The sequence below is a fragment of the Syngnathoides biaculeatus genome, chromosome 9 (genome assembly GCF_019802595.1).
Source record: "Syngnathoides biaculeatus isolate LvHL_M chromosome 9, ASM1980259v1, whole genome shotgun sequence".
NCBI lineage: Eukaryota > Metazoa > Chordata > Actinopteri > Syngnathiformes > Syngnathidae > Syngnathoides > Syngnathoides biaculeatus.
Genome location: NC_084648.1, coordinates 15,359,708 through 15,387,169, shown reverse-complemented (window position 1 = coordinate 15,387,169; position 27,462 = coordinate 15,359,708). Strand labels below are relative to the sequence as shown.

Sequence of the window (27,462 nt, the reverse complement as noted above, 5' to 3'; positions counted from 1 at the left end):
GTTTTGAATTGAAACCGCTGCAACTTAAGGCATGTGGAAAAACTAGTTCACCGTTAAAGTCGCTAGTTAATCTTTCAACGTACTTGGATACAGGCATAGTAATTTCTTACATACCCAAGTAGCAATTACCGCATAGTTGCGTACAATCCCACAATGTAATGAGAACCAACACGATGACGACATCAAAAGGTCTGCCTTTATCTGCAGTACTCCTGTCGTTATTAGTCGTATGAAAGATATACAGTGAAGAAAATAAGTATTTGAACACCCTGCTATATTGGAAATCTTGGAGGGGTGTGAAATTTTCATCTTGGGTGCAAGTCCACAGTGAGAGAGATCATCTAAAAAGAAAAATCCATGAATCACAATTTGTTTGTGTGATACAGCTGCAAATAAGTATTTGAACACCTGAGAAAACCAATGTTAATATTTGGTGCAGTAGCCTTAGTTTGCAATTACAGAGGTCAAAGGTTTCCTGTAGTTGTTCACCAGGTTTGCGCACACTGCAGGAGGGATTTTAGCCCACTCCTCCACACAGATCTTCTCTAGATCACACAAGTTTCTGGGCTGTCGCGGAGAAACACGGAGTTTCAACTCCCTCCAAAGATTTTCTATTGGGTTTAGGTCTGGAGACTGGCTAGGGCCACGCCAGAACCTTGATATGCTTCATACGGAGCCACTCCTTGGTTTTCCTGGCTGTGTCATACATCGTTATTTCTGGATTTTCATCTCTCTCACAGTGGACATGCGCCTACGATGAAAATTTCAGACCCCTCCATGACTTCTAAGCGGGAGAACTTGCAATATAGCAGGGTGTTCAAATACTTATTTTCTTCAGTGTATACAAAATCAGGTTGAATCACCTTTCATGACACAAACCTATAAAGCGAGGGTTTCATTTTTTCATGTGCTGCCCCATCATAAAAGGAACTTGAAATAACTTACAGAATGTCGACTATTTTTAATTCAATGCACGACACAGTTGTATAGAAAATGTATATAGATTTTTTTTAATACTGTCCTTGTTGCTGGCACAAACACAAACACTTATGACAAACAATACACAGCATGATGATGCTTTTGCGACCTGCTGGTCCCTTTCGTAGTCGAAAGCAGCATAACTTTATTCCAGTTGATGTGTTAATTGGCTGGGCAGATGGTACATATAAATGTGTGTGACAGTTTTGGGAGGGGGGGGGTGATGGATGGATTCACATTATATTGCAGTTTAAAAAAAAAAAGCTGTTTAATTATCATGTACCTTCATCTGTAGCCAAAATCTAACATTTTGTTTTATGGGCATTGTTTTAAAACACATGTGCATGCCTCGTGAATCAAAGGCACACTGCTGTAAAAGATTTACATTTTAGCTGCTTAAGATTTCGCTCATCGCACATGAAGATGAGGATGTTTTTTAAAAAAAAAAAAAAACAAGATCATGATGATCATCTAGGTAAAATAGTTGAATTGTATTATACGAGTCTTTCAACGTAAGTTTTTGGCCCGTGTCCTCGGAATGACAGCATAACATATCTTGCGGTGTCAGCCGAATCAAAACTATTTCATTTTTTGTAAACTTCTGTTTTGATGTACATATTACAAGACTTATCTTTGAGAATGGAACAGGTTTCTTGGATGGTAGTACTTTGCACAATTTGTTTATCTTCGCTGAAACTGCTTGGGCGAGGCTATTGGAGGTCATTTTGAACCATTATCGGCCAGATTCTGGCACTCGAATGGCCATTAGCACTTCCATCTGGACGACGACAGATACCCAAAAAGATTAACGTCGTTCTGTACAAAGTTTGTTGACTACCCGAGTCCGATATTCTTTAGTAACGTTAACATAACTACAATCAGTAACCTGTAGGCATTTTTCCCCCCTCAATGTAAAAACAATGAACATTTCAATCACAAAGACAGCAATACTGAATTGACATCTGGCAAAAAAAAAAAAAAACAATATAAAAACACCAACAATTGTCCTAAGAACAGTCAGACAAGACAGCCTTCCTGTCACGGCACGACAATGTGGCCAGACTCAACGTCTCTTCATTCAGTCCATTCGTCTTACGCGGCCAATTTGGCTCCCGCGGAGCGAAAAGCGTTTGGATGTGCGGAGAGAATTACAGACGGGTCGCGTTGAAAGAGTCCAATCCAGCTTGGTCAGGTTGGAAGTTTATTTTGGCAAGTGGCAGTGGGTCCGCTCGAGACTATTTGGAGCTTGACCCGACCCGGAGGGTGACAGCGAAGCTCCTTTCACTTCCGGTTCGAATGCGACTGGGCCGAAGGGTCTTAAAGTTCAAATCTTCACGTTTTAGATCGCGTGTGGCTCCGATTTCCTCCAGTTTCACGCCCAAGTCCAGCAACAGATTTTACAACTCATTCACAGTTTCTTCGAACGAGAAACTGTTTTCAAATAAAGTGTTGTCAATAGTTGTGTCCACGTTAAAAAATAATGGGACTTTTTTTTTCCTGCTCCAAGGTCTTTTCTTGTCAATTGCACTTTGTTTAATCACTTGGTTAGTTTTTTTTTTTTTTTCCCCTCCAACAAACCCATTTCAAACCACGGCCTGTTCATTGTCCCGTACTGGTTTTTGCTCCTTTCCAATAGGCCAAAAATGTGACTGCTACTCGTCTTTCTCTGAACGGGCAATCCAGTCAGTCGTAATGTCATATTACAAAGCAAAGGCGCCGGATTCAAATCGGAATGAAACCTTACAATGCTTAGTCACTACACATATATGACTGCGTCTCAGAAATATGACGGCTTAAGGGATGATCGATTATTATTTGAGGGGGAGTGTCCTTGCATCAGTGGTACCTCATAGTCCAAATTGCCATTTTGTTGAAAGGACGTGGGTGGCTTTGGAGCGTGACAACGGTCGAGCTCAGTCTGTTTGTGGGGTAGTGGACCCTTTCCCCCGTTTTCCGGACATGCCTTGATGCCCTCCACTTCCAAGGAGTCATCGGGATCGGCAGGACCCAGCTCCAGCTCCATTCCTGCCTTCCTCTGCCTTCTTTTTCTCAGACAGATGACCAGACCAGCCACCGATGCCAAAACCAGCACCAGTGCCACAGCAGCTATAGCAGGAATGAGAGTGTATATGAGTGGGCTCTGTGTCTCCACTCGGGGTTCTAAGGACGTGAGTGGAACCCCTGCAGTCCGAGCTTCCGTGCATGACCCCGTCTCGAGTGAGCTGTTGGCCCTTGTGGTCACTTTCTCCCCAAGGGGACTCGCACAGACTGAGTAGGTACAGTTGGGTATGAGTCCACGCAGCGTGTACTCAGGGTAGGATGCCGGTACGCTCAAAATTATGGGGCGGCGGTCGGGTCCCGAGAGATTGCGATAAGTCAGCCTGATGCCACGGATGTTTGGCCGTGTCTTGATGAAGAGGTGCAGATCAAGAAGAATAGAGGTGGAGGTCACCTGGCGGGAGCTGATGGCATCAAGTTCCGGAAGAACCGTGGAAGCCTCGACAGACACTTCTGTTTCCAAAATTTTGGGTCGATGAGGTAGGTCATAAAGATTTTCGCAATAGAGTCCAGATGTTCCTGAAGGACACAGGCAACCCAGTTGGCCCATTGGGTCAAAGTTACAAGTGCCACCATTTAGACAGATGTTCGGTGGACAGATGTGCTGGTCATATTCCCCACTGGTGGAGCTCGGGGAGGCAGGAGATTCTGATGGAAGCAGGTCTGTGTTTGAGTCTATGCTTTGTTCGCTTGGTGGCGGGGGAGGTGGAGGAGGAGGAGGAGGAGGAATTCCATTGGTATAGGTTGTTTCTTGAGACACGGTTGGACTCTGCGGTGCTGGAGTACTTCCCGCGATGGTCTTCATCAGCAAAGTTGTGGTCGGTGGACATCCAAAATCTGTGTGGTCCAGTACTGAAAGCTTCTTCCCAGCATTAGCTAGAGGAAAGTGACACCTGGTCTCCTCAAGCCTTCCTAGATTTATATTCTTCTCTTTAAGCCAGACTACAAACCAAGCAAGGGGACATAAACAATTGAAGGGATTCTCAGCTGCTGCCAGATCTACCAGTCTGGGGAAAGACTGGAAAAAGTCTTGGGGAAATCCCTGAAGATTGAGGCCACTGAGATCTAATTCCTGGAGCCCAGTGAGTTTCTGAAAATCCTCTGTCCTGAGCTCACCCAATGGATTGGCAGCCAGGTTGAGCTTGATCAAGCCTTTTAAGGAGTCCATTTTTAGGGCCTGAGGAACCTCTGCTAATTGGTTCATGGAAATGTCTAGCTCGTGGAGGTTCCTCAGGGAGGCTACAAGGTCTTCATCCAGAGAGATAAGCCCAAGCGAAGCCATTTTGAGGGCTTCTAAATGGGGTGTCTGAAGGTCTGAGACATCCAGGCTTGGAATGCTGTTGTAACTCAGGTCTAGAAGCAGAAGCCTGGGTAAATTGAGGGCGGGCAAAGAGGTGAGTTTGTTCCCTTGGAGCTTGAGTTCCAGGAGCTTTCCTAAGCCTTCAAAAGCTTCTCGATTGATGCTCTGGATGAAATTTTGGTGGAGGTATAGTCTCTCAAGCTGCACCAGGCCAGAAAAGCTGTCTTTGGAAATGTGAGTAATGAGGTTAGAGGACAAATCCAAGTTCTTCAGCTTTGACAGCACCTTGAATACACCCTCTGGAACCTCTTCCAACTTATTCTGGCTAAGATCTAGCAGATCCAAGTCCCCTAGACCTGTGAAGTCGTTTTGGGTCAAAGCGTTGATGCCGTTTTGGAAGATGTAAAGATTCACAGTGCTGGCTGGGACCCGGGGCACAGTGTTGGACCGTCGATTGATGCAGAATATTGAACCCGCGCTGTGACAAGTACAATCTACGGGGCACTCGAAGGCTGAAACCAGACTGGAGGAGAGGAAGAGGAGCAAGAGATGAGGCAACATGGTAATTCCCGGGCTTGGAACTCTGAAAGACAAAATGGAAACAAATGATGAAGAGGCGGTTTGGAAAGCTGTTACTATTAGCCAGACCAGACCCTCCACCTTTATATTAATTCCAGATTAGTTCTTTTTCAGTCCTTGTTTTTTTTTCTCTAAGGCTTTCAGGACTGCCGGCATCACTATACCCCAAAGCCAAGAATCTGCCATCGAGACTGTACAAAGTCCGTTCCTACTTTTTTCAAGTCTTAATGAAACGCGACAAGGTATTCAGACATCAGCTCTTCTAGTTTGCGCACAGTGGAACCTGCGCCAGTAAAGACGTGAAAAAAGAAACGCGGCCGTCGATGCGAAGCAAAGCGGCTAAACGCGCACACCCTAGATCAACGGCCAACACACTTCGCACGGTTAAAGGCGGCGGATGCACAGCTGGATGAAGTTACCCACAATCCACTGCGGCCACTGCTCACTGTGTGACAGACCCAAGTGAATCTTTGTCTTCCCCGTGATAAGAGGAGAGTAGATGGGGGGGGGGGGTGATATTAGAGGGTGGGGTGAAAGAATGCAGACAGAAAAGGGAAGCAGGTAGCTGCTAGTTACAAGTCCAAAATGATCAGGATCGGGTTAGCTTGGATAGGCTCCAGGACTCCTGTGAGCCTTGTGAGGATAAATGGCATGAAAAAAGTTGAAAAATGATCTCTCGATATGTAAATCCTTAGTGTGGCATATAATTCATCCATCCATTTTCTTCCCCGTTTATCCTCACGAGGGTCACGGGGAGTACTGGAGCCTATCCCAGTTGTCAACGGGCAGAAGGCGGGGCACACCCTGAACTGGTCGCCAGACAAACAGCCAGACTCACAATCACACCTCGGGGCAATTTGGAGTGTCCAATTAATGTTGCAGGTTTTTGGAATGTGGGAGGAAACCGGTGTGCCCGGAGGAAACCCACGCAGGAGAACATGGAAACTCCACACAGGTGAGTCCGGGATCAAACCCGGGACCTCAGAACTGTGAGGTCAACGCTCTACCAGCTGAGCCAACGTGCCGCCCTGCATATAATTACTTCTCATGATTAAAGAACGTTTGAGCTGCATCTTGTGAATTTTGGTATTTTACTTACAGTATCTCAGCATATTACTCAGTGATTCTACTGCTAACGCTCTTACTCGAGTACAAAGTATTTTTACATCAAATCTGCCAACATCCACGTCACCAACTTCGTCGGAGGTGTTAGAAATGCCTGCTGAGGTTGCCTGCGTCAGGGCGTGTTCGACGTGACGCTGTCCAATTAGGAAAATTGTTTTCAATTGTTCGAGTGTGTGAAGACACTTATGCAATTTTTTTTAAAATTATTTTGAGTCTCTCTTTGCTCTCATCATAACAATGTCTTCTATTGTATGCTTCTTTTCATACGAGCGGCGCCGAGGCATCAAAAGAACTCCCGCGGACGAATCCCGGCAGGCGGCTGGACTCGCCGTCGGTCGTTTATTTATCCGCCGTTCCGATGAGGAGCGTTCGGGGGATTAAAGAACTCAGGTAAAAAGGTAAACTGATGTGATGGGGTTGTAAAATAACTATAAGTGCATCTTTATAAATATGTAATTTACACAAACGTTGTCGAATTTTTCTTTATTGTTTGGAAATCAGATTTCTACTGCATAGAGGTAGAGGAGGGACAAACGGGAGGGGGAAGTAAAGAATAAAGGTACTAAAGAGGCAAGAGGGAGAACATAAATTACATTCGAGAACATCTTTCCAAAGGGAGATTACTTCATCTTCTTGGAGAGGACAATAAAAAAAAAAAAAAAAAAACCCAGCCACTCCCACACCCCTCGAACTCCCAAAAGTGGAATATCCTGTTACTTCCCGCCTAAAAAGCTCAGAAGTCACTTTAAGGCTCAGAACGACTCCAAAACGCAATCGTCTCGACGGAACGGGAAGATGTGCAACCTCGCTGTTGTGTAATCCAAACACTGGCGTTGTAGGGAAGGATGGGAGATATCGGAATTGTATACGGCGCGTCGATCTGTCGGTACAAGTTACGACAGTACGTTAGCCGTTAGCATGTCGGCCTCAAAAGTTCTCAAGTTTGGAATTCAGATGTCAGGGTTTGGCGCTTGCAGGTTCTCCCTGGGCTTCCATTGGGTTTTCTTCAGGTACTCCAGGTTTCTCCCCCAAATTTGAAAAACATGCGTACAGTATTCATTAAAGACTAAAAGACGAGAAAAGCTCGATGGATTTTGGCAATTACACGTGATGGATGGTGCCCGACCAAATACACATGACAGTGTAGCGATCGCTTCACTTCAGATAGGAATTATTCTTCTCAATCTCAAATTACCAACAAGTAATTATAATGCTAAATTGACTCATTTGAGAACAATGCACATTTAAAACAAACACACAAACAAAAACAAAAAAAGCAGGGAGTCATCTCCAACGTTCACGGAAGCGTAGTGTGGCTACACTTTAAACTTCGGTAAACCTCAAACCTGAAGTTTAACATGTGGCCAGAACACGCTTCCGTGTACGAGGAGCCAACTCGCTGTCTTTTTCTTTTTCCAATCATCGTTAATGAATGCGAGTTTGTATAAAACCAGGGGTCATTTATTTAAATATTGGTATTTGTATTGAAAAAATCTGCGTGGCTTCATCGCTACGTTGGATTTATTTTTGATTGAGAACAGATCCAGCAACAAAGTATTCGTATACGTCCAGACTTTTCTACGCTTTCAAACTCTTCCGTGTAAATCTCGACGACTTCCTGACCAGATCCGTGTGTAGATCCAGTTGTCCAAGACAAGCAGTCCAATTTCTTATCGGCGAAAACATCAACTTCAGCATTAAATAACGGGTCCTCTATGCCTAGTTTCTCTCATTTTTCCGCATACCTTCTTTTATTATCACCTTCTAAACGTTTAACGGTATCGGACAAAACTCTGGGCGTCGTGCTATAAGACATAATTTTGTGTCGTCTCCAACCGACTTAGCATTGAAGAATGCTTTGCTAGACCGGCAATATGGTCAGTCACGTGATTTCGGTGAAGTAGTATCATGTTAACTTGTAAAGTACTTGAACAATGCCCATTTTTCGCCAGTTACAGTTGAGGGCAAAAGTGAAAGGCTAATAACCGTAGCGCTGTCCATCTCCCGTGTGAGCCCTAAACACCTGACAACTGCCGTCTAGACCGCAGAGTGACAAGTGCGTTGGGGTCTATATTAAGACCACCAGTCACATCGAAAAGAATTGCGTTTCACGAAGCGTTCCATTAACTGGCACTTTCATACCGCGTGGAAACTGTCCTCTGAAAGATGAATTGGCCTTTCCGTTCTGCCAATTCTTCGAAATTGATTTGTCGAGATCGGAAGCAACTGAGGCAAAACGGAGCGCACAACTCAATGGCAACCATTCATCCATTTTCTGTCTAACTTATCTTGTGCTGGAGTCTGTCCCAGATGACTTTGGGTTGAAAGTAGGCTTGGGCGCTACATCCGTGTCAGTATGTATCCGTCCGTCTATTTTCCAAGCCACTTATGCTCACAAGGGTCGCGGGAGTGCTGGAGCCTATCTCGGCTAAATTCGGGCGAAAGTCAGACTACACACTGAACTGGTCGCCAGTCGGTCGCAGGGCACATATCAACAGCAACACTGAGCAGGAATTGATCCGCGACAGACATGATCGATATTAAAAGAAAATAATTTTGGCGTGGGAGGCATTTTGGAGGAGGCTACAGAGTTTCTTCCGTTCTTGGGACCCTGTTGTTGTATGTGATGCTACTGCACAAAAACCCAAAAGTTAGTCCGAGTCTCGACGCTCTCAAGCTATCACGGCCCACCTAAGCACATTTGGTGACGTCAAAGTTACTCGCTTTTTTGAATTGAAACCTACAACTTTTAGAGGAAATAACGAGTAAAATGCACGGTAATATTAATGTTTTGCCATTGTGTATTTTATCATCTCGGCCACTGACTGTCAAGCCAACCGTCACAACGATTGTTCATACATGCAGAGTGTTGTACTTGAAGGAGTTCAATGAACGAAGGTTCCTGAACTAGTTCACATTTCGGGTCGGGACGTACTGATCTGATCCAGTTCTCGGAACGGCCAGTGTTTCCGCAAACAGGCCCGGATTTATCTGGTGTCCGCCGGAAATCGACTGGTCTCTCGATACCAAATGGATTGTTAAAAATGAATGCTACCCAAAATACGAGATACTAGTTCCTGAATAGAATGCAGGCACCTGTGTGCACGCCGCATTGATATCTTGCTGCTCCCGAGTCAGTTGCGTCTGCCAGCAACAGGAAATCAGCCGTTGAAAAAGCTCCTTGTAAATATGCCACAAGGCATCTGGCAACTCAAGCAAACCTCAGACAGGCGACTCTTCTTTATCCTAAAATGATGCTGTTGTTTTTTTCCCTCTTGATTTAGCTATTCCGGTTGTTTTTTGCCGTTTTTATCTCTTCGACAGTCGAAACCTGGCTCAGGTCTTTCCCCCTTGTCTCCAAAAGTCAACCGTGACAGGCTCCAGCTGACCTGTGACCCTAATGAGGACCTCTATTTTAGCCATAGGTGTAAATATGTCCGGTCTTTTTAAATGTTTACGTCATGGAACAGGTACTTGTGACACACAAAAATACAAATAAAAACAGAGGAGTGCAAGGAATTCCACTGGAGGCTCATCCAAACCTTTTCTTCGATCTCCTGATTGGCTGAAGGGACTCACTGCTTTGTCATGTGTCACTGATCCACATTTATTGGCCGTTGGAGTAAAAATATCGGGATTTGCTACATAAATTATATTTAGACATTGTATGCAGTAGCCATTGTTTTGTGACTGGAATTTTCTGACAAAATATTCAGTCAGCACCCTCCCTTGTATTCTGGCTACTCTGGAAAAACCCTTTGGCCCCTGTCTGGGCACGCCACTAAATCCGGTCTAGAAGTGCCACTGACAGTATCGTGCACCCAATGGAATAAGCCAGCGGACCTAAATTCTGGCTGACAACCAGATAGAAGTTTCTAGTACCAGATTATGGACACCTGACTTAGTGAACAAAGCCTCAAAGCCTAAGGACATAACCAAGAACTACCAAGTCTGGACTGGTTGGCTCCTGCTTCCATGGCTCACTTCCTCAACTAGACAATACACCAACCAAGTTCCTTTCCTAGACCTGCTTTTCAGAAACAAATCGCCAAAATATTTTTACCTTGAGGCAACCACGAGTCTGATTGCTCCCACTGCCACTTTTCTTAATGAGCAGCTTCCATCTGGAAGCAATGTCTGACCTACACACAAAAGCCGACAGAGGCAAGAGAAACCAAAAGATTCCCCCTGAGGTCTTAATTCTCCTTGTTTTCCAGGCAATAAACCTTCTACTTCCTACCACCGTCCACACAAGTGAAATCCGCTTCACGGTCCAGTATCGACTACCCCACAACGCGTATTGTAGGCCCTGTTTACACAAGACCCAGATGGATAAAACCTGTCCAATGGAGTCACAATACTTCAAATTTTCCATTCAGGTTATGAAGGGTTTCCTAAAGCTGGTTTTCAGACGAGGCGGTTACCGGCAATCTGGTAGTTATTCAGGTTTCCATCACCTTTGAGACATAAACAAATTGTCACGTTTTTGCTCCGTATTTATTCATCGCATGCCTTGTTTGGTCCCTCGGGCCCTGTTGAACAGCCGTCCGGCCTCTGGCCGATTTGCTCTGTTGCTTGGTTCCCCTTCATTTCCGACAAGTCCAAACAGGTCCACAACTAAACTGGTATTTGACCGGAAACCCGGACCTCCTGAGCAGCGATGAGCAAGGACTCGGTAAGTTGCGATTGAACCATTTCAAATGTTGAACTGTTCTCTTAATGAAGGGCTTTGCCATGTCATTGTTAGTTAATTTTGGGATTTTTTTTTTTTTTTTTAAACAAAAATATGCACGAGTCACAATTATGTTTTGAGAGAATACCCGTTTTTTTTTTTTAAATGCAAGTTTTGAGTTTCAAATTGACCGTTCGAATTGAAAAAAATGTAATTATTTAATTAATTACATTGTAATTATTACATTACAACACCCTTGGTAAAGTTTCTTGCTTTGATCTGAATACGATAAGTAAAATATTGCTGCTATAGCAGCTATGAGCATTCAAATGATAGCATTAGAAATATTAAAATAGAATTAAAATGAATGTTAAGAAATAGCATATCAATATTGTAACTATAATAGCATTAAAACAAACTATTTAAATATACAATTAATAATAGTAGCTTCAAAAATCGATTTTAAAATATTGTTCATAGAATAGAACTAAAATTTTAACAATAGCTTTTAAAATATTAAAGTAATAGAAATTACATTGAATTGTAAATTAAGTGGAAATAATACCATTAAAAATCAATGTAGAAATTGCTTTAAAAATATATATATTGAAATAATTTAACAATAACAATATTGAAAATAGGATTTAAAATAGAGAAAATATTTTTAAATGCTGTGACAATTATAGCATTCAAAATGCGGCATTACAATAATACAATTTCAACATGGGAAACATTTCAAACAGCTGCAATAAATGATCGCCTTGAAATAAACACCAGAAGAAAACAATGTCTTTGTTGTTATGATTATAATACAATGCAAGTAAACGAATATAAATAACAGAGACGCTTTCCAGATCAGCTCGAGACAAACTCCGCTTCTGCTGCACCGGTTCAATAAATCGTCGACCACAGTTTTGTGCGTGTTCGTGCACAAAACTAAAAAGTGTGCCCCCCACCCCACCAACTGCTGACAAGAAGTTGGAACAACGACAGGAACTGCCATGCACGCGCCGATTATTCAGCAAATGAGTGTGGTACAATTTATTAAGAACGATTAAACGACGTCTGTGTGTGTGTGGGGGTGGGTGGGGGGGGGGACGTATGTTTACATAAGTCACTTATCTATTTACTTAAACTCCTCACAAATCCTTCCGTAAAGTAAACACGCGCGCACCGCGCAGCAAGGGAATCTATTAGAGCGTTTGTCTGCCTACACGGGCGGGTTCCAATCCCGCGACCTTGACCGACCGCTTCATGGAGAAACAACGGGCTTCATTCTGCACGCCGGTCGCACAAGTCTGACTTCCCGCGAGAGCAGACGCGATCCCTGACCGAGGGAAACGGAAAACCGCTCGGCCTCCACCGGAGTAGACAAATGTGGAAGCCCTGAGGTTTTGGAGGATAGAAAAAACATTGTGGCGCACTACACGGTTTTATTGTCCTTTTTGTAGTGGAGCATTCAGAAGGAATGTCATATTTGGAAAAATATGTCGTGTTTTGGGCGGCACGGTGGCGTTGGCCTCACAGTTCTGATGTCCAGGGTTCGATCCGCCTGCGTGGAGTTTGCATGTTCTCCCCGTCAATGGTCCCTCTAATTTTTTGACGTTTCTGAGCAAACGCACTGAGCCCGTGAGCGCCCCCTTTGACCGCTGCGAGCAACATCAGGCGTACGCACTGCAGTCAATCGGTGTCATCCGTTGAAGTTACACGGCTCGTGAAAAAGTTCAGATTAAATTCCCATCAGAACATTTTTAAGATTTCAGAATTTTAATTTTTTTTTTTGCAAACTTATACTGGAAATGTCAACAAACAAAAAAATACATTACAATACAAATACATATCAAGCCAACTATGAACTGTAAATTTCAAATGACGCATCCAACTTCATTTATTTTTTTTTAAACCCACAATGATATCCCCGTCTGTTTTTCTTGGTGTAAAACGGAATTATTGCTTGCAAAATATCTTTCGCAATGCATGTTGAAAGCGGAATGATGCTCCCAAACAGTTTTAGGGTTAATATTATATTGCCTCCTATATTTAAAATACATAATTAGCTTTTGGGGCAATGTATCGCCTGTGCTTTCATCCTCGATCAGGCTGCGCCAAGGTGGAATTTTAGACAATACGCACCAATTGTAATTACCACTTTAAGAGGGGAGGGGGCGGAGTCAGGTAAACCAGGAAGTAGAGTGCGTGTCCCCGGTGTGGCCGGGCAGCAGCTCATTGTGAGAGGCAAAACAAACAAAAAAAATGTCAGACTGTAGTTCACTGCGCTGTATCTCCTTTCATCTGCGCTGAGAGTGTGCGACGAGTGCGCAAATGCGCAGTTGCGCAGCTTTGAGGGAACATTGCTCCCCATGCCTGCCTGGGTTTTCTCCAGGCACTCCGGTGTCCTCCCACATCCCAAAAAACATGCAACATTAATTGGACACTCTAAATTGCGCCTCGGTGTGATTGTGACTGCGTCTATTTATCTCTATGTGCCCGGCGATTGCTGGCAACCTGCTCAGGGTGTGCCCCGCCTCGTGCCTGTTGACTGCTGGGATTGGCTCCAGCATGCCGCGCGACCCTCGTGAGGATAAGCGGCAAAAGAAAATGGATGGATGTCATGTTTTGAGACTCCGGCAGAATGGCACATGACCAAAGCGAGCCAATCGCAACCGTTGACTGGAATGAAAAAGTAGAATCTAACTAAAATTGTAATAATCACGGAAGTAGCTGTAATGTAATTACTTTTTGACTTCCAGTAATGTATTGGATCACAATTAAATCCCTTTTGTAATTAAATTACGTACAACAGTTCCGTAGAGTAAGTTACTCCAACAGTGGCGGAAACATCTCACACGCACGAAACGATGTCCCTTACGGCGCCCCATATTTTGCTGATGACTTAAGTTTTGGTCTCATTGGAGGAGGAGGAGGGAGGATGTGGGGGGGGGGGGTCTAAAAACACGAGCGCGGCGAGGCGCTCGACCCGACACACGACTCAGCGGCGAGCCCCCGAGGCCCGTTCGCGGACTCGGGACGGAGGGGAAAAATGATGCCGTTGTGCGGCAGGAAGTGTGGCTGCGCACACTCGCATGTACGCACACGATTTAATTTCACGCCGATAACGTGTTCAACGCCCCTTTGTCGGAAAGACGCCGGCGTGACCTTTGACATGGTTATGCTCTATTAAAAATAGCGCGGTGCCTGAGATGACCCTGGGATCACATGGTCACAAGAAGAAGTCATAATATGGAATAAACACGCGTGTTATCGCTTTTGGGGAACACGGCGCCCCAGCGGAGGTCGCGTTCAAGACGAGGACAACTAATTCGGCTCAGACTGGTCCAAAAAGAACATCGGCTTCCATGTGGTTTTCGCTCCGGTTTGAAGTCATAATGGGTCCTGCGTTTCATTGACTTCACGTTTCTACTCGAAATCTGTTCCAGCTTCCAAAAAACAAAAATCAACAATTTTTAATGAATGCAATGAGATTGTACAGCTTTTTCATTTATAAAATGTGAAAGTCCCCCCCCCCACCTTATAGCTGTGTATAATGCGCACTTTTGACTTTTTTCATATTTTTGGGGGGGTAAGGGATGTACATTATATATATATATATATATATATATATATAATATATTTATAATTTTTTCTGTTAACTTTACATCTTTTTAAAAAAATGCCTGTCTACCCCCCCCATTACATGCATCCATACTTCAACACTTTTACATGTTTGTGGGTAAATGCAAGTTTTTAAATGGTAAAACGGCCCTCTACAATAATGTAATGTATAAAATCACGAGTAAGCCGCTTATCCTCACAAGGGTCACGAGAGTGCCGATGTCTATCCCAACTGTCATCGGGCAGGAGGCGGGGTAGACCCTGAACTGGTTGCCGGCCAACTGCAGGGCACATCCAGGCAGACAACAGCCGAACTCACAATCACACCTTGGGGCAATTTAGAGCGTCCAATTAATGTTGAATGTTTTTGGTAGGTGCCACAGCTGTAAAGCATTGGCCTCATAGTTCTGAGGTCCCGGGTTCAATCCCGGACCCGCCTGTGTGGAGTTTGCATGTTTTCCCCGTTCCTGCGTGGGTTTTCTCCGGGCAGTCCGGTTTCCTCCCACGTCCCAGAAACATGCAACATTGATTGGACACTTTAAATTGTCCATAGGTGTGATTGTGAGTGCGACTGTTTGTCTCGATGCGCCCTGCGATTGGCTGGCAACCAGTTCAGGGTGTACCCCGCCTCCTGCCCGTTGACAGCTGGGATTGGCTCCAGCACTCCCCGCGACCCTCGTGAGGATAGGTGGTGAAGAAAATGGATGGCTGGATGGATGTTTTTGGTATGTGGGAGAAAACTCACACAGGCACGGGGAGAACATGCCAACTCCACACAGACCGGGTTGGGATTAAAACCCCGGTCCTCAGAAACTGTAAAACCAACGCTCCAGTAGCCTTCAGTACTCCTGTGACACTTGTGAGGATAAGCGGTTCACATAATGGATAGACAATTTTGCCACCCCGCCCTCAATATTTAAGTTTTTTTGGAACCGTCTGCTGCAGTGAAAGCCATGAAACTGTTGTGTGGATTCAAGTTTGACATTTATGGGATGTCAAAAGTATCAAAATGAACCAATCAAAGGCAAGAGACACATTTCACCTTTCCGTCAATCTTTCCAACAAGAACCATCTGCTGACTGGTGAGCGTCCAACTCCCAAACGTCTGTAACCGTGGCGACTCGGCCGCTTGACCGCGTGTTTGTTGACGGAGCGTCTCGGTCTGGCGAGAGGCCGCGGCTCCCGCTCGTCACGACAAACGGCGCCCGGGCCGAGGTACCCGCAGGAAGAGAAACCACGGAGGGGGGGGTAAAAAAAAAAATCTCGGAAATATGCACCGGCTGCCCGACCACATTATTAGGTACACCCTCGAGTCGGGATCCAAACTCGTTCCAAGGGTTCTTCAACAAATCTATTAAACGGGTCTGCTTCTTCTATATTTTAAATGACATAAAGAAAATGATCGTGCGCTAAACGTGACCATGAAGCAAATAAAATTGTGACGCTCAGGCCCGGCTGTCAAACTCGAGGCCCGGGGGCCAGATCCGGCCCACTGCATTATTTTATGTGGTCCGCGGAGGCAAATCATTATTTTTTTTTTGGGTCAAATCTGTACCAAAATTTCAAATCCAATTCACATTGAGCTATTACAATCATATTTGTGCTAGCAAACAGCAATAGTTAGAAAAACCCATTACCCTTTGATTTCCGATTCCAAAACTAGTTCATGAATTTCAAATATGACAAGGCAGTTAAAGATTTTTATCGTTTCACAGCCATAACGGACCTTTGAGCGAAACCGCGAGTACAATGTGGCCTGCGACAAAAATGAGTTTGACACGCATCCTCTTAAAGGTAGAATGCTTTTTAAAGAATGCAATATTTGTCTACAATTTCTGGTGTGTTTGCCCGCCAATTCGGTATAAAATTGAACAACCAAGTTCATTTGTTGGTATCTGCAAATGAAATGTACCTGCGGACTGTTACATTACAGCGGGACCAATTTGGAAAAAAAAAGACACACCAACACCGAGTTTGTCCGCCCTCGGTGAGATCATTTTAGGCTGGGCCTGATCCAGAACCACCACACAATCTGGACTGTCCGAAACAACGATATTATATCCAAGTGCAGCATCACATCACACATAAAAGAGGCATAGCTGACTTGTTCCGATCTTTTAAAAATAAGGCGGAAATATTGTCTTCAGTAAAATCTCTGCAGCTGTAAAGGACTACAGTAAAAAAAAAAAAAAAAAAAAAAACCAAGTCCAAAACTTTGGTGTTCTGATTGATTTCGACCTGACTTTCAACAATCATATCAAACTGCCTTCTACCATCTGAAGAACATATCAAGAGTGACGTTTTGTATGTGTCAAGCAGACCAGGAAAAGCTCAGCTAAGCTTTTATCTCAAGTAGACTTGACTATTGTAATGGTCTTCTAACTGGGACCCAAAAAAAAGAGAGTATTAAACAGCTGCAGCTCGCGTTTGGCCCAAAACAAAGCGGTCAGAGTATATAACTCCAATCCTAAAGTCCTTGAACTGGCACACAAACTTACATTTACACATAAAGAATCCTCAATATACTTTAAAATAAATATGTTTTTGCATTTTTGTAGTGGGTCGATCGTTGTCACTTGGTCATTCTATTTCATTCTTGGTTGTTCTAAAAAATAAAAAATAAAAATTGGTCGATCGTGAGAGGCTAACTGCTTGAAAAGTAGATCTTGTGGTTAAAAAAAAAAAAAAAGTCTGGGCACCCCCTGCTATATAGTTTTGTACCAGGTGCGGATATCTGTACACACCCCCCCCCCCACCTAAACCGAAGTTCACTGATGTTTTACGGGCCACACGCAATCTTGAAAACACACCTCTGCTAATCGCTCTTCTCGTTTGGATCTGTTTGTTGTCTCTCTCATGCGGCGTTCGGCGCTCATCTGTGAGCAAGATGTCGGAAAACCGCGCGAGCTGCAGAACACGTGCGAAGGAAAAACAACAACGTCGCTTCGGGTATGTTAGCACACACACACACACACACTCAAATGAATTAATAAATAAACAAACAAACATTGTTCGAACCACACTCGTCAGGAAATGTCAAAATTTTACAGTAATTGTTTACCTTTTTACTGTTTCCCTTACAATGGCATCGCCCCCAACTGGCCTGGCATGCACATTACATTGTTTTGTTTCGTCTTTTTTTTTTTTTGCCTTATTATTCTTATTATTATTTTGCATACGGTGTCGGTGTGATTACAAAATTCTCATCTTCATATGCAATTGCATTCTTCACCATTTTGTTGACACGTAAATATGCTTTTGTCGCCCAAACACTCGACTTGATTTGTTGAACTGTTTGCTCTCTTAAGTTGAACGTTACCATCTGTTTTGTCAAAAAAATAAATGAAATAAAATAACCATACGAGAAGCAGATGATTTTATAACAAATAAGCAGCCGTTGCGATGTCCCGATCCTTTGCTATTTTATGAAAGCGGTTAGTGGAAGACGTAAATGTCCCTCTGCATGCCTTCAGTCTCTAGCCCGCTTTGTCATTTTGTTCCTCATCTGGCCCGATGATGTGTAATCTGCCCCCCAATTGGCTAGCAACCAGTTCAGGGTCGACCCCGCCTCCTGCCCAATGACAGCTGGGATAGCCTGCAGCACTCCCAGAGCACTCCCCTCGTGAGGATAAGGGGCTAAGAAAATGGATGGATGGATGGATGGATGGATAATATTACGACTTCACAACTTTATTCTCACAGCGTTGCTACCGGAATTTCTCATGTATAATCTGCACCCATGTATAATGCGGACCCCCAAAATGCCGGAAAACCTATGTACAATCCATTTTTACGATGCATGATTTTGCTTGTAATCATATTATCAAAACATGAAGTATTTTTTTTAGATATAATTCTGAAGCTAAGCATTTTATTTGAACGCTCAATAGTTCGTTTTGATTTACTTGCTTGTATTTTGAAATTCACAACCCTACGTTTATTTAGTAAGTTAGAAAAAACACGGTTGTGCTCATGTGTTTGATTCCTCGGGCAGCATTTGTAAGATAGCTACAAAAACACAAACATGAAGGGCCAGATGAAACCTTTTACTTTAACGGAATTCATAGTAAACTGTCGAAATTGGAAAATGCATTATCATTATAAAAACACCCCAAAAGAGATTAATCATGGTTGTTGTTCAGTCATCAATCATATCAGGTTTAGGTTATGTAAAATTTGGAGCCAAACTGTAAATATATGTCATACGTACCCCTGTAATATTGGAATGAAAGCGTGAATTACACATTATTCATAACCTCTCGGTGGCGGTGACATTTTGGGATGAAATTGTACAGCTTTTTCATAACCTCTAGATGGCAACATACATTTATAAAATGTCAAAGTTCTCCCCCCCCCCCCCATACCTGTGTATAATGTGCACTTTTGATATTTTCGGGGGGCTAGGGGATGTACATTGTCTACATTTTATTTCTAAAAAATGTTTAATTTCTTTCGAAAAAGGTAAACATGGTAGTTATGTTTGCCATATTGTGATCAGGAGGAGGTGGGAAGAAATTCCCCCCCGGGCCTCGGAACCGAGACGCGCTTGAGAAAGCCGAAGTTGTGACCCGCGAACGCCTCCGAGGCCCAAGCGGTGCGACGGCGGGAGCGCCTCGTACAACAACTGCGGGAGTTCCACGGACACGCGCTTCATACCGTCTGAGCTGAGGTGACGGGATAAGTTTGCAAACGTCGCCTCGGGCGACCGAACCGCTGTGCTTTTTGTCTCCCCGTCTACCCCGTTTACGTGCATCCATAATTCAACACTTTTACACGTTTGTGGGTAAATGCACGTTTTGCTCATATCCAGACCTACGAGGACCATTTAGGGCGCCCGCGAGGCATGTTTTAAAAATACAAAATCGTTAATATTTGTGCTTTAAATTTGGAATCTGACTTGCTTACGTCAATTACATTTTTCAAATACCTGTAATGTAATACAATACAAAAATATTGTTCTGACTGTTGAAGTTTATCGACGCTCACAAAATAGCCGTCGGGCTCAGAAAGGTTGGTGACCCCTGACGTACTGTATTCGAAAAGAACACATTCACTCCTATTTACGCGGTGTCCCCGAACACACCTTGCGCACGTCGCAGCTGTCGCGCGCCAGCCTAGTTTCGTTCGGAAGAGCAAAATAGGAAAACCTTCAAGGTCCCTCTGCTGGTCACTTTTAACATCACAGTTGCTTCACTGTATATTACAGTCCACCAACATCGCAGCATGCCCTGTGAACTATTGCACCACTGCGCACACGTACGTCACGATAACGATGCTAACACAAAATATCGCACAGGTCAAGTAGGTAGACGCGCAAAAAGGGATGTAAGTACAAAGATAGGTAGCAGGCCCGCTAGACGTAGCTAAGCAGATATGTTGCGTGATCGGTATGTTAGCTTGCAGGTACGAAAGCTAGAAAGATGACATTTTCCTCTAATGTTTTAATTCCTAATTTAAAGATCAACACTTCACCTAGCCGAGTTTCTCCAAAGTGTGGCGTGCGGGCTCCCTCTGGTGGTACACGACAGAATTGCTGAATTAAATGTTGACACTGTGACGACGTTTGTTCGTAATGTCGCCTCCTGGTACCACTGCGGAATGTGCACGACTCTTTATTGTGACGTCACGCTCGTTACCTTCCTACTGAGGCGCCCGTGTTTATACAACACACTGGGGGGGCTACTTGGAGACACACTTCATGGCTTATAAAAGGAGAAGAAAGCCCGAAAGTCTCCCTCGGGGGGTGGCTGTGAGCGTGCCGAGGCTCGGGTCTGTCCGTGTAGTTTTGCTTCTAGAATTCCTCAAGTGTCAAGATGACTTGTAAAGATGTCATGTGAGCGTGTTTGTCGCCGAAAACTGAAACCGCGGTAGATGTACAACAGCAGGCAACGTTACCGTTAATTCTACAAAACAACACAACAAAACAAAAAAAATGAATAAAAATTCCAAAAAGGATGCAGCACTGGTACAAGGATAAATGACACGTTTATAGATGTTACTAGAATGGAAAAAAAAATAAGAAATTGTAACAGTATAAATTATTATTATTTTTTTTTAAATACACAACGGTACTCCAATTTGTTATGTCGGTATTTATGAGAACAAAAGTTTTAGTTGATGAATAAAATGGGCAAAATTACATGAATAAAAATGGATTATTACACAAAAGGACTATGAAGAGAATAATGTACTTCTGAAGGGGGGGGGGAGATGTAACGTTACGGGAATAAAGAGGAAAGTCATATTATATTGAAAATAAAGTCATGACAGAATGAGATTTTTTTTTGTTTTGGTTTGTTTATAGAAAGACATACCGATGCTATTACAAGCACTTTTACGAGGGGGGGGGCACATGACATGCTTGTTGGATGAAGTTGTGCTAAACACAGCCTTGTCCAAAATAAAGCATTTTTGCAAGCTGCAATATTTGAGCCGAAGCCATTAAGGAGCCTCTCGGGGGGGATCAACTGCAAAGTTCCAAGCGTGCCACATTAATACTTATTTAAAAATATGAAATCTGACGTGGCGAAAGTGCGCGGCTTATAGGGAATGCCAACGTCATAAGTGCCATTAATCACTGTTGAGTGACAGCAAATTATTATTTTTTTTTTGCTTTTGTTTGAGCTAAATGTCTCAAATGGTTCGAGTAGAAGTGCAGTAACATCATAATAATAATAATAAGATAGTAATAACACACAAGACTGAAATACACGCTGAAAAGAAATGACGGGGATTCTTCTACATTCCACATTTGTGACGGGTTTCATTTGGCCCCCGGAGGCTCGCATTTGCGACTGAACTCTTAGTGCCCTCCGCCAAAGAAAGAATCTTATTAACTTTGCAAGAAAATGTGACAAAAGATGGTGGCTGAAGCGGTCAGAGCTGACAGTCAAAACATTTTTGGGACTGTTCATCATACACACAAAAGAAACCACGTTAAATCATTTCAACTTTTGCAACCCGTATGACCTTCCACAACTCCATTGAGAATTAAAAAAGAAAAATCTTTTTGATCGATGACACAGAAGTGCGCACACCCTCCTGTGCTTTAAATCTACCAATGACGTCACCGCACACCTGCAAACAAGGTTCACCTTCCGCCCCCCCTTCGCAGTCTTTGTCTTACAAAAATCCACTCGCTTCATGCTAACGCGCGATGTGAAACGCCATAGACGTGCTATCAAACTAGCATGGACATTGTGGTAGATTTAAACAATGTATAGGTATATTTGAACACAAACGCTGCAGCAACAAGTACAGTATACAGTATATAATACTCAGAGGCATCTTTCTGCTCTGGGAAACTTAACACCCAGTTATATTCCTGGTTATTAGTTTTACCTTCAAATTGTTTTATGTTTCACATTTGATTTTTATTTACATAGAACACTTTTCTTCAGCTGTGTTTTTAAAGTCCAAAGTGTGTGTTTAAAATCTTTGTGTATTATGACGTGTATATGAACAACTTGAGAGGCAGAAAACCACAGTACTGCAATTTCCGGTCTATAGGCCCCGACTTTTTTCCACACGCTTTCAACATTGCGGTTTATGTGGCTAATTTGTGCATTTTTTTCTAAACGGCCTCACGGGGGCACTCGAGCGGAAAAGGTAAGAGTGAGAATGGTGGAATATATGTGCCAAGGAAGTGACTTTTACCAGTCCGGCCCTGTTAGCGCTGCGCTAGCGTGTTACTGCCGTGTCTCAGTGATTTTTACCAGTATTTTTTTTTTAACCAGCCCTGTTAGCGCAGCACTAGCATTAGCATTAGCGCGGCGGCGCTAGCATTAAAGTTAAATTCTCTGTGTACCGTCTTTCTTTGTAAATATCTCGTTTTTCAATGCGGGCACTTGCGGCTTTTACACAGCTGCGCCGTATGTATGTACCAAATAGTATTTCCTTTACAAGTGTACTGGGTGAGGCTTATAACCAGGTGCGCGCTGTAGCCCGGGAATTAATCATTACTTCGCAGCCAGTAGCATTTTGCTGTATAGGAAATATTCTAAAAAGAAGCTTCTCGCTTTTTCGTGCCACTCCCAGTTGATGTTTACTGTCAAACCGAAGACAAAACAGAGAGAATTACGCATTTTGTGATTAAAAACCTAACTCATGAGTAGCTCACAACAGACATGCTAACGACTAGCATCAGTGCTTCTGTGTTATAACAATGATGGATAATCTAACAGTACTAACAAGTGCTATTATTCTTTATCCTCTGCTAAAAAAAAAAAAAATAATACCAATATTACTGCATTTTACTGAGTCAGTTATGAAATCCTTTCCATTTGTCTTTTTTTTTTACTATACTGCCCCCCGCTGGCAATATCCCGTCACACAACACGAGGAGCAGCACAATGTCCACCGAGTAAAGCAAAAATAAATAATTTTCTTTTAAAATTTGCATCCTACTTAGGTTATTAGGGTATCTTATTAAGACAGTGTAGTGTAGTAGTGTTATTTCTTAAAACGAACATTTTACAATTTTTGCGGGTTTTATTTCTTGATTTTTGGGGGGTGACTTGAAGGGATTAATAGCGATATATTTCAAGAAGGAAAACTGATTTGCAAAACTAGCAAATTGATTTCGAGAAGAAAATAAAGTGTTCAATCAAAGTATCACTCTGTTTGTATAGAAGCAATTAAAAATGTCCATTTTAAAGCTGAGTAAGACGCAAGTACGACTTTGTCCACCTTGTACCGCTTAACTTCCTCGATTACGCTAATTAAGTCCGTTGCTGGGGATCTTTCCTTAGATTCGGTCGTCACGGCGGCGTGACCGCAGCACTTATGAGCTGACCCCTCGGTATTACTTCAAGCTGGGAAGCAAAAGGGTGGGGAGTCGGCTGGGTGTGGGGGGGTCCACCTCGAGCAACATCCACCCCCCCCCCCCCAAACAAAAAAAAAAACTTAATTAAATTGCTGAGGCAGCAAGTCAGGAATGTTTGCTTTTCCTCGCACTCCGCCTCGCCCCGACTGTCTGTGAGCCCTCATCGCTATTCTCAGCCTTCTCTTTCTTCTTCTCTTTCTTCTCCGATCATTGTCACAACACGAGCCCTCTTGGTTGAAGAAACAGGAGAACTCGAGGTGAAGAGCGATCCCAGTCGTTGCTGCTCATTTCTATTAGTTTTGCGTCCGTGTTCCATATTAGCTTATCAACCTTTTAATTTTTTTTTTTTTTTTGGAAGCGTCTATTTTTTTCAAGGTTTTAAAATGTCGTCCGTCATATTCTTCGAAGGCTTACTGCTGGACGGCAACCAAAGAACCCTTCCGTTTTTGAATGGTGTCCTAGCCAAGATGAAGACCCCGATTCATTTGGAATCACTTCCAAGAACCCCTTTCGGTTTTATTTACTTTTTGTCTGCAGTTACAAACGTAATTTTTAGTCTTTTTTTGTTTTGTTTTACGTAGTATTGATCATTTATTGTTTTTACGTCCCGAAATGAGATACAATGTCAAATCTTTGGTGTCCTGTATTGTTTTTCCATATTTTTCTTCTTTGCTTCATGACGATTATTTTTTTTCTGTGCCAAATCTAGAACTGCAATGTTTCTTTTTTGGGGTGGGGTTCGAGGGGGTATTTTCTATCAAATTATGGCATCAGCATCCAGGTTTGAATCATTTCCGAACTACTAGTTCTTATTTTTACACACAATCTTATTTAGTCTTTGAAGCATACTTTTAAATCTTTTGTCGGTGTGTATGAGAGCAGTTGAATAACGTGTGAGTGTTTCAGGTGTGTGTACTAGCACCAACAGTCACTAGTGCACGAGCACATTTCAGTAGTGCATGTGGGTTGTTTTTTTTTTAACGGTGCATGCGAGATTGCAGTACTGCCCATGTGAGCATCACTGCATTCTAGCAATGTGCACGAGCCTTTCAGTAATATCTGAGAGTGCTTCATTCATGTTTCTATGAGTGCAGTTCTATTAAAAGCATTTCTTTGCTGTATGTGATTCATTTCAGTAACATACCTTAGTATAAAAAAGTGTTTATAAGCGTATTTCAGTTGTAAATATGAGAGCACTTGAGGTGTGTGGGAGAGACTTTCGGTAGTATGAATGAGAGCGCTTCAGTAGTAGGTGAGAGTATTTCAGTCGTGTATAGAAGTGAAAACATTTCAGTCGTTTATGAGAGCGTTCTAGTAGTTTGTGTTCATATGATAAGGGACAAATTTTGAACGATCTCTCATATAGTCAACTCGCGGTCAGATGTTGCTTTTACACGCACAATACATACACGTGTGGGTGTGCGTGGGTGAAAAGGAGGAGGAGGGGGGGGTGGTGTCGAGACGTCACTTACCCTTCGCGACGCAATCGAGGAGAAACAAAATCAAAAGTCCAGTCCAAACTTTGAATCCAAACTTTGCGAGTGAACGCAAAGCGCGCCGGGGCAGTCCGTCCACGCGGAAAAAAGCTTCCAAGTCTCCGCGCGACGTGTCCGCTCTCCGTGCACGCGTCACGATCCGAACTGCCGGAGCGATCCGACTGCACTCAAAAAAAAAAAAAAAACTTGGAGGAGGTGCACAGAAAGAGAGCGACGAGGCGGAGTCTACCTGCGTGGAAGGAACTTTGAGCGCTCTAAGCAAAAACAAAAACAAAACCAAAAAAAAAACATGACTGGAAGTGTATTGCGTTCGCTTGAATTATTATTCTTTCTATTATTTTAGTCCTGTTTTAATGACTACTGTATTCCCCCCCCCCCCCCCCGCCCCACACACAGCCCTCCCCCATTTTTCTGAGTAATTTTTCCCAATGTGTTTTTCGGACAATATTTTTTCCCACTTGTTTTTGGAAGTAATTGTTTTTTCCCGATGTTATCACGATACATCGAACTCAAGTGCGAACCTGTGACTCTTTGCGGATTCCCTAGTTACCGACATGACCGACTTTATTTACTAAAGTCGAATTTTTTATCTATTTCTCATTTTTTATATGGGCTTATGACACTCTGAGTCACATAGATGGTATTGTTATTAGTTTGTCAGATTTCTCGCGCAAGTTCGATGCGTCCCGATAACTCGGGAAAAAAAATTGTCACAAAAATAGGTGGAAAAAAAATTGCGAGGAAAAACAGTCGGGGGGGGGTCAGAAAGGGTAAAAAAATTACTCAGAAAAAGAGGACCCAAAACGTTCAAAAAAAGCGAAAAATAGTCAGATAAACAGAAAAAAATATTTAAAAAAAAAACAAAGCCCTCCAAAAAAAAATTACTCTGAAGTTTTCTTTTTTTTTTTTCAAAGATAGTCCAAGTGAATAGCATACGTTTCTGTATGAGACACATGGGGGGAAAAACAGAAATTTGTTCCTCATCCAAATGGGAACGTACACCCCATTGCATGTGTGCACGTGTGAAAAACCCTTCATACATTTAGCTTTGCATTTTTGTGGGCTTCATTTTGCACAAGAGGTGTTGAAATCTGAAGGAGACGCTCCTATTGCCTCAGCTATTTCGCATAAAAAAATATGTTGCAGTAATATATATACATACACACATTAGACTCTAAATATATAAGTATAATATAGGCCTGTAAATATACAGATAGTTTTATTGTCTGTCTACATGCGTGGCTGCACTGTTTGTGTTCAAATATACATCACTCAATGAGTTATACCATTGCAAGTAGATGCTATATTAGCACATGTATGGCATTTTAAAATGTGTGTTAGTCGGACTTTCTTGAGGCAGAGTTATGCATGTAATTGTGTATTTTCAACCAAGACAAATCCAACATCCGACTAATTGTAGTGATGCAATCACTGCGTGTGCAGGAAGAGGAACATTTAACGGCATCAAGTGAAAACAACTGTTTGCGCTGCTGCTCGAAAAACGACAAAGTGACATTGTGAACGTCTGTCTCCTGGGAAGAAACACAAACTCGTAGCTTTAACGTCAACGTGGGGCTAAAAACTGCGGCCCGTCAGAGTTGTGTTTGGCCGTGGTTGGCAACGTGAACATGGCGTCAGCATAGCAGTCTGATTGCCGAAGTCCTTTTGATTCGAAGATCAAACCTTTGATAAGCTTTAAGACAGTTTGATGAGTCTCGGCCCTCAGGACCAATCAGAAGATGATGTAGAAATTTCAAGTACACTTACTGGTGCGAGTTCTTTACACTGTTAAAAAAAAAAATGACAAAACTGTGCTGCATGGATGAAGGATGCATACGCGCAACCTCGTCCATCTCTACACAGCGGAAATAACTTGCGTCTATCTAAGAAGCTTGACTTTAATCCTTCACACTCCTCCCAAAAACGTCAGCCTCCCTCGTCCGAGGAATGTAAACAACACGAGGAGAGGAAGTGTAATCTGCGCGGCGCGTGTTTCTGCGTCCGTGCGTACAATTATGTTGAAACGTGTCTCGCTCTTTCCACTGCTCGCTTCACTAAAAAGTGGTAGGGTTCCAAATTTAAAATTAAAAAAATTCTCATTATTACAAATGGAGTACTAAGATTATTTTAAAATACATTTATATTAATTTCAATAATCTATTTATTTATTTATGTTATCCTGCACATTTTTTTTAAATATGTGGATTTTATTTTATTTTTTTTTTTTTGGGAAGCCCTATAAACTATGCTTCCTGAAACAGTGTGTATAATGGAGCATGCATGAAGTGATTAGTTTTTCCAAATAATTTTGGTTTTTATGTTGTCATAAAATGTATATCTCGTGCCTGCATGGGTTTTGTCCGGGCACTCCTGTTTCCTTCCACATCGCAAATACATGCAACATTAATTGGACGCTCTAAATTGACCCCTCCGTGGATATTGGGCAATCCGCGTCACTGACCAATCAGAGGCCATTTTCTCAGACAACATTGCATGGTCCAGTATAGGTTTAGTTCGCGTTTTATCGCGTATTTGGGTTCTTTAACAAAAAATATGGTTAAGAGGTGTAGTCACGGACTTTGTAATAGTGACGACAGGTATCCTGAAAGGCTAGTTGGTGGAGTTCCATTCGTACCCTTTCCAAAACCGAAGACCCAGTACGAAAAATGCCTTCGATGGATCAAACTTTGTGGAAGACCGCATCATCAACTAAATCCATCTAATATCAACCGGAACAGATATGTTTGCCCGAAGGTATGCCTTATATTTGATTTTCAATACATGTCTCGTATAAATGAATTCGAAGTTCTTCGCTAGC

General features: G+C 42.8%; 1 protein-coding gene across 1 annotated transcript; it reads right to left on the bottom strand.

Moving 5' to 3' along the window:
* Positions 1-994: 994 nt before the first annotated feature.
* Positions 995-24,805, bottom strand: LOC133506656 (vasorin-like). The gene is made up of 2 exons (XM_061830996.1): positions 24,621-24,805; positions 995-4,919 (listed from the first exon to the last, which is right to left on the bottom strand). Exon 2 carries the CDS (start codon positions 4,895-4,897, stop codon positions 2,756-2,758), a length of 2,142 nt encoding a protein of 713 aa, XP_061686980.1. The 5' UTR covers positions 4,898-4,919; positions 24,621-24,805; the 3' UTR covers positions 995-2,755.
* Positions 24,806-27,462: the final 2,657 nt, after the last annotated feature.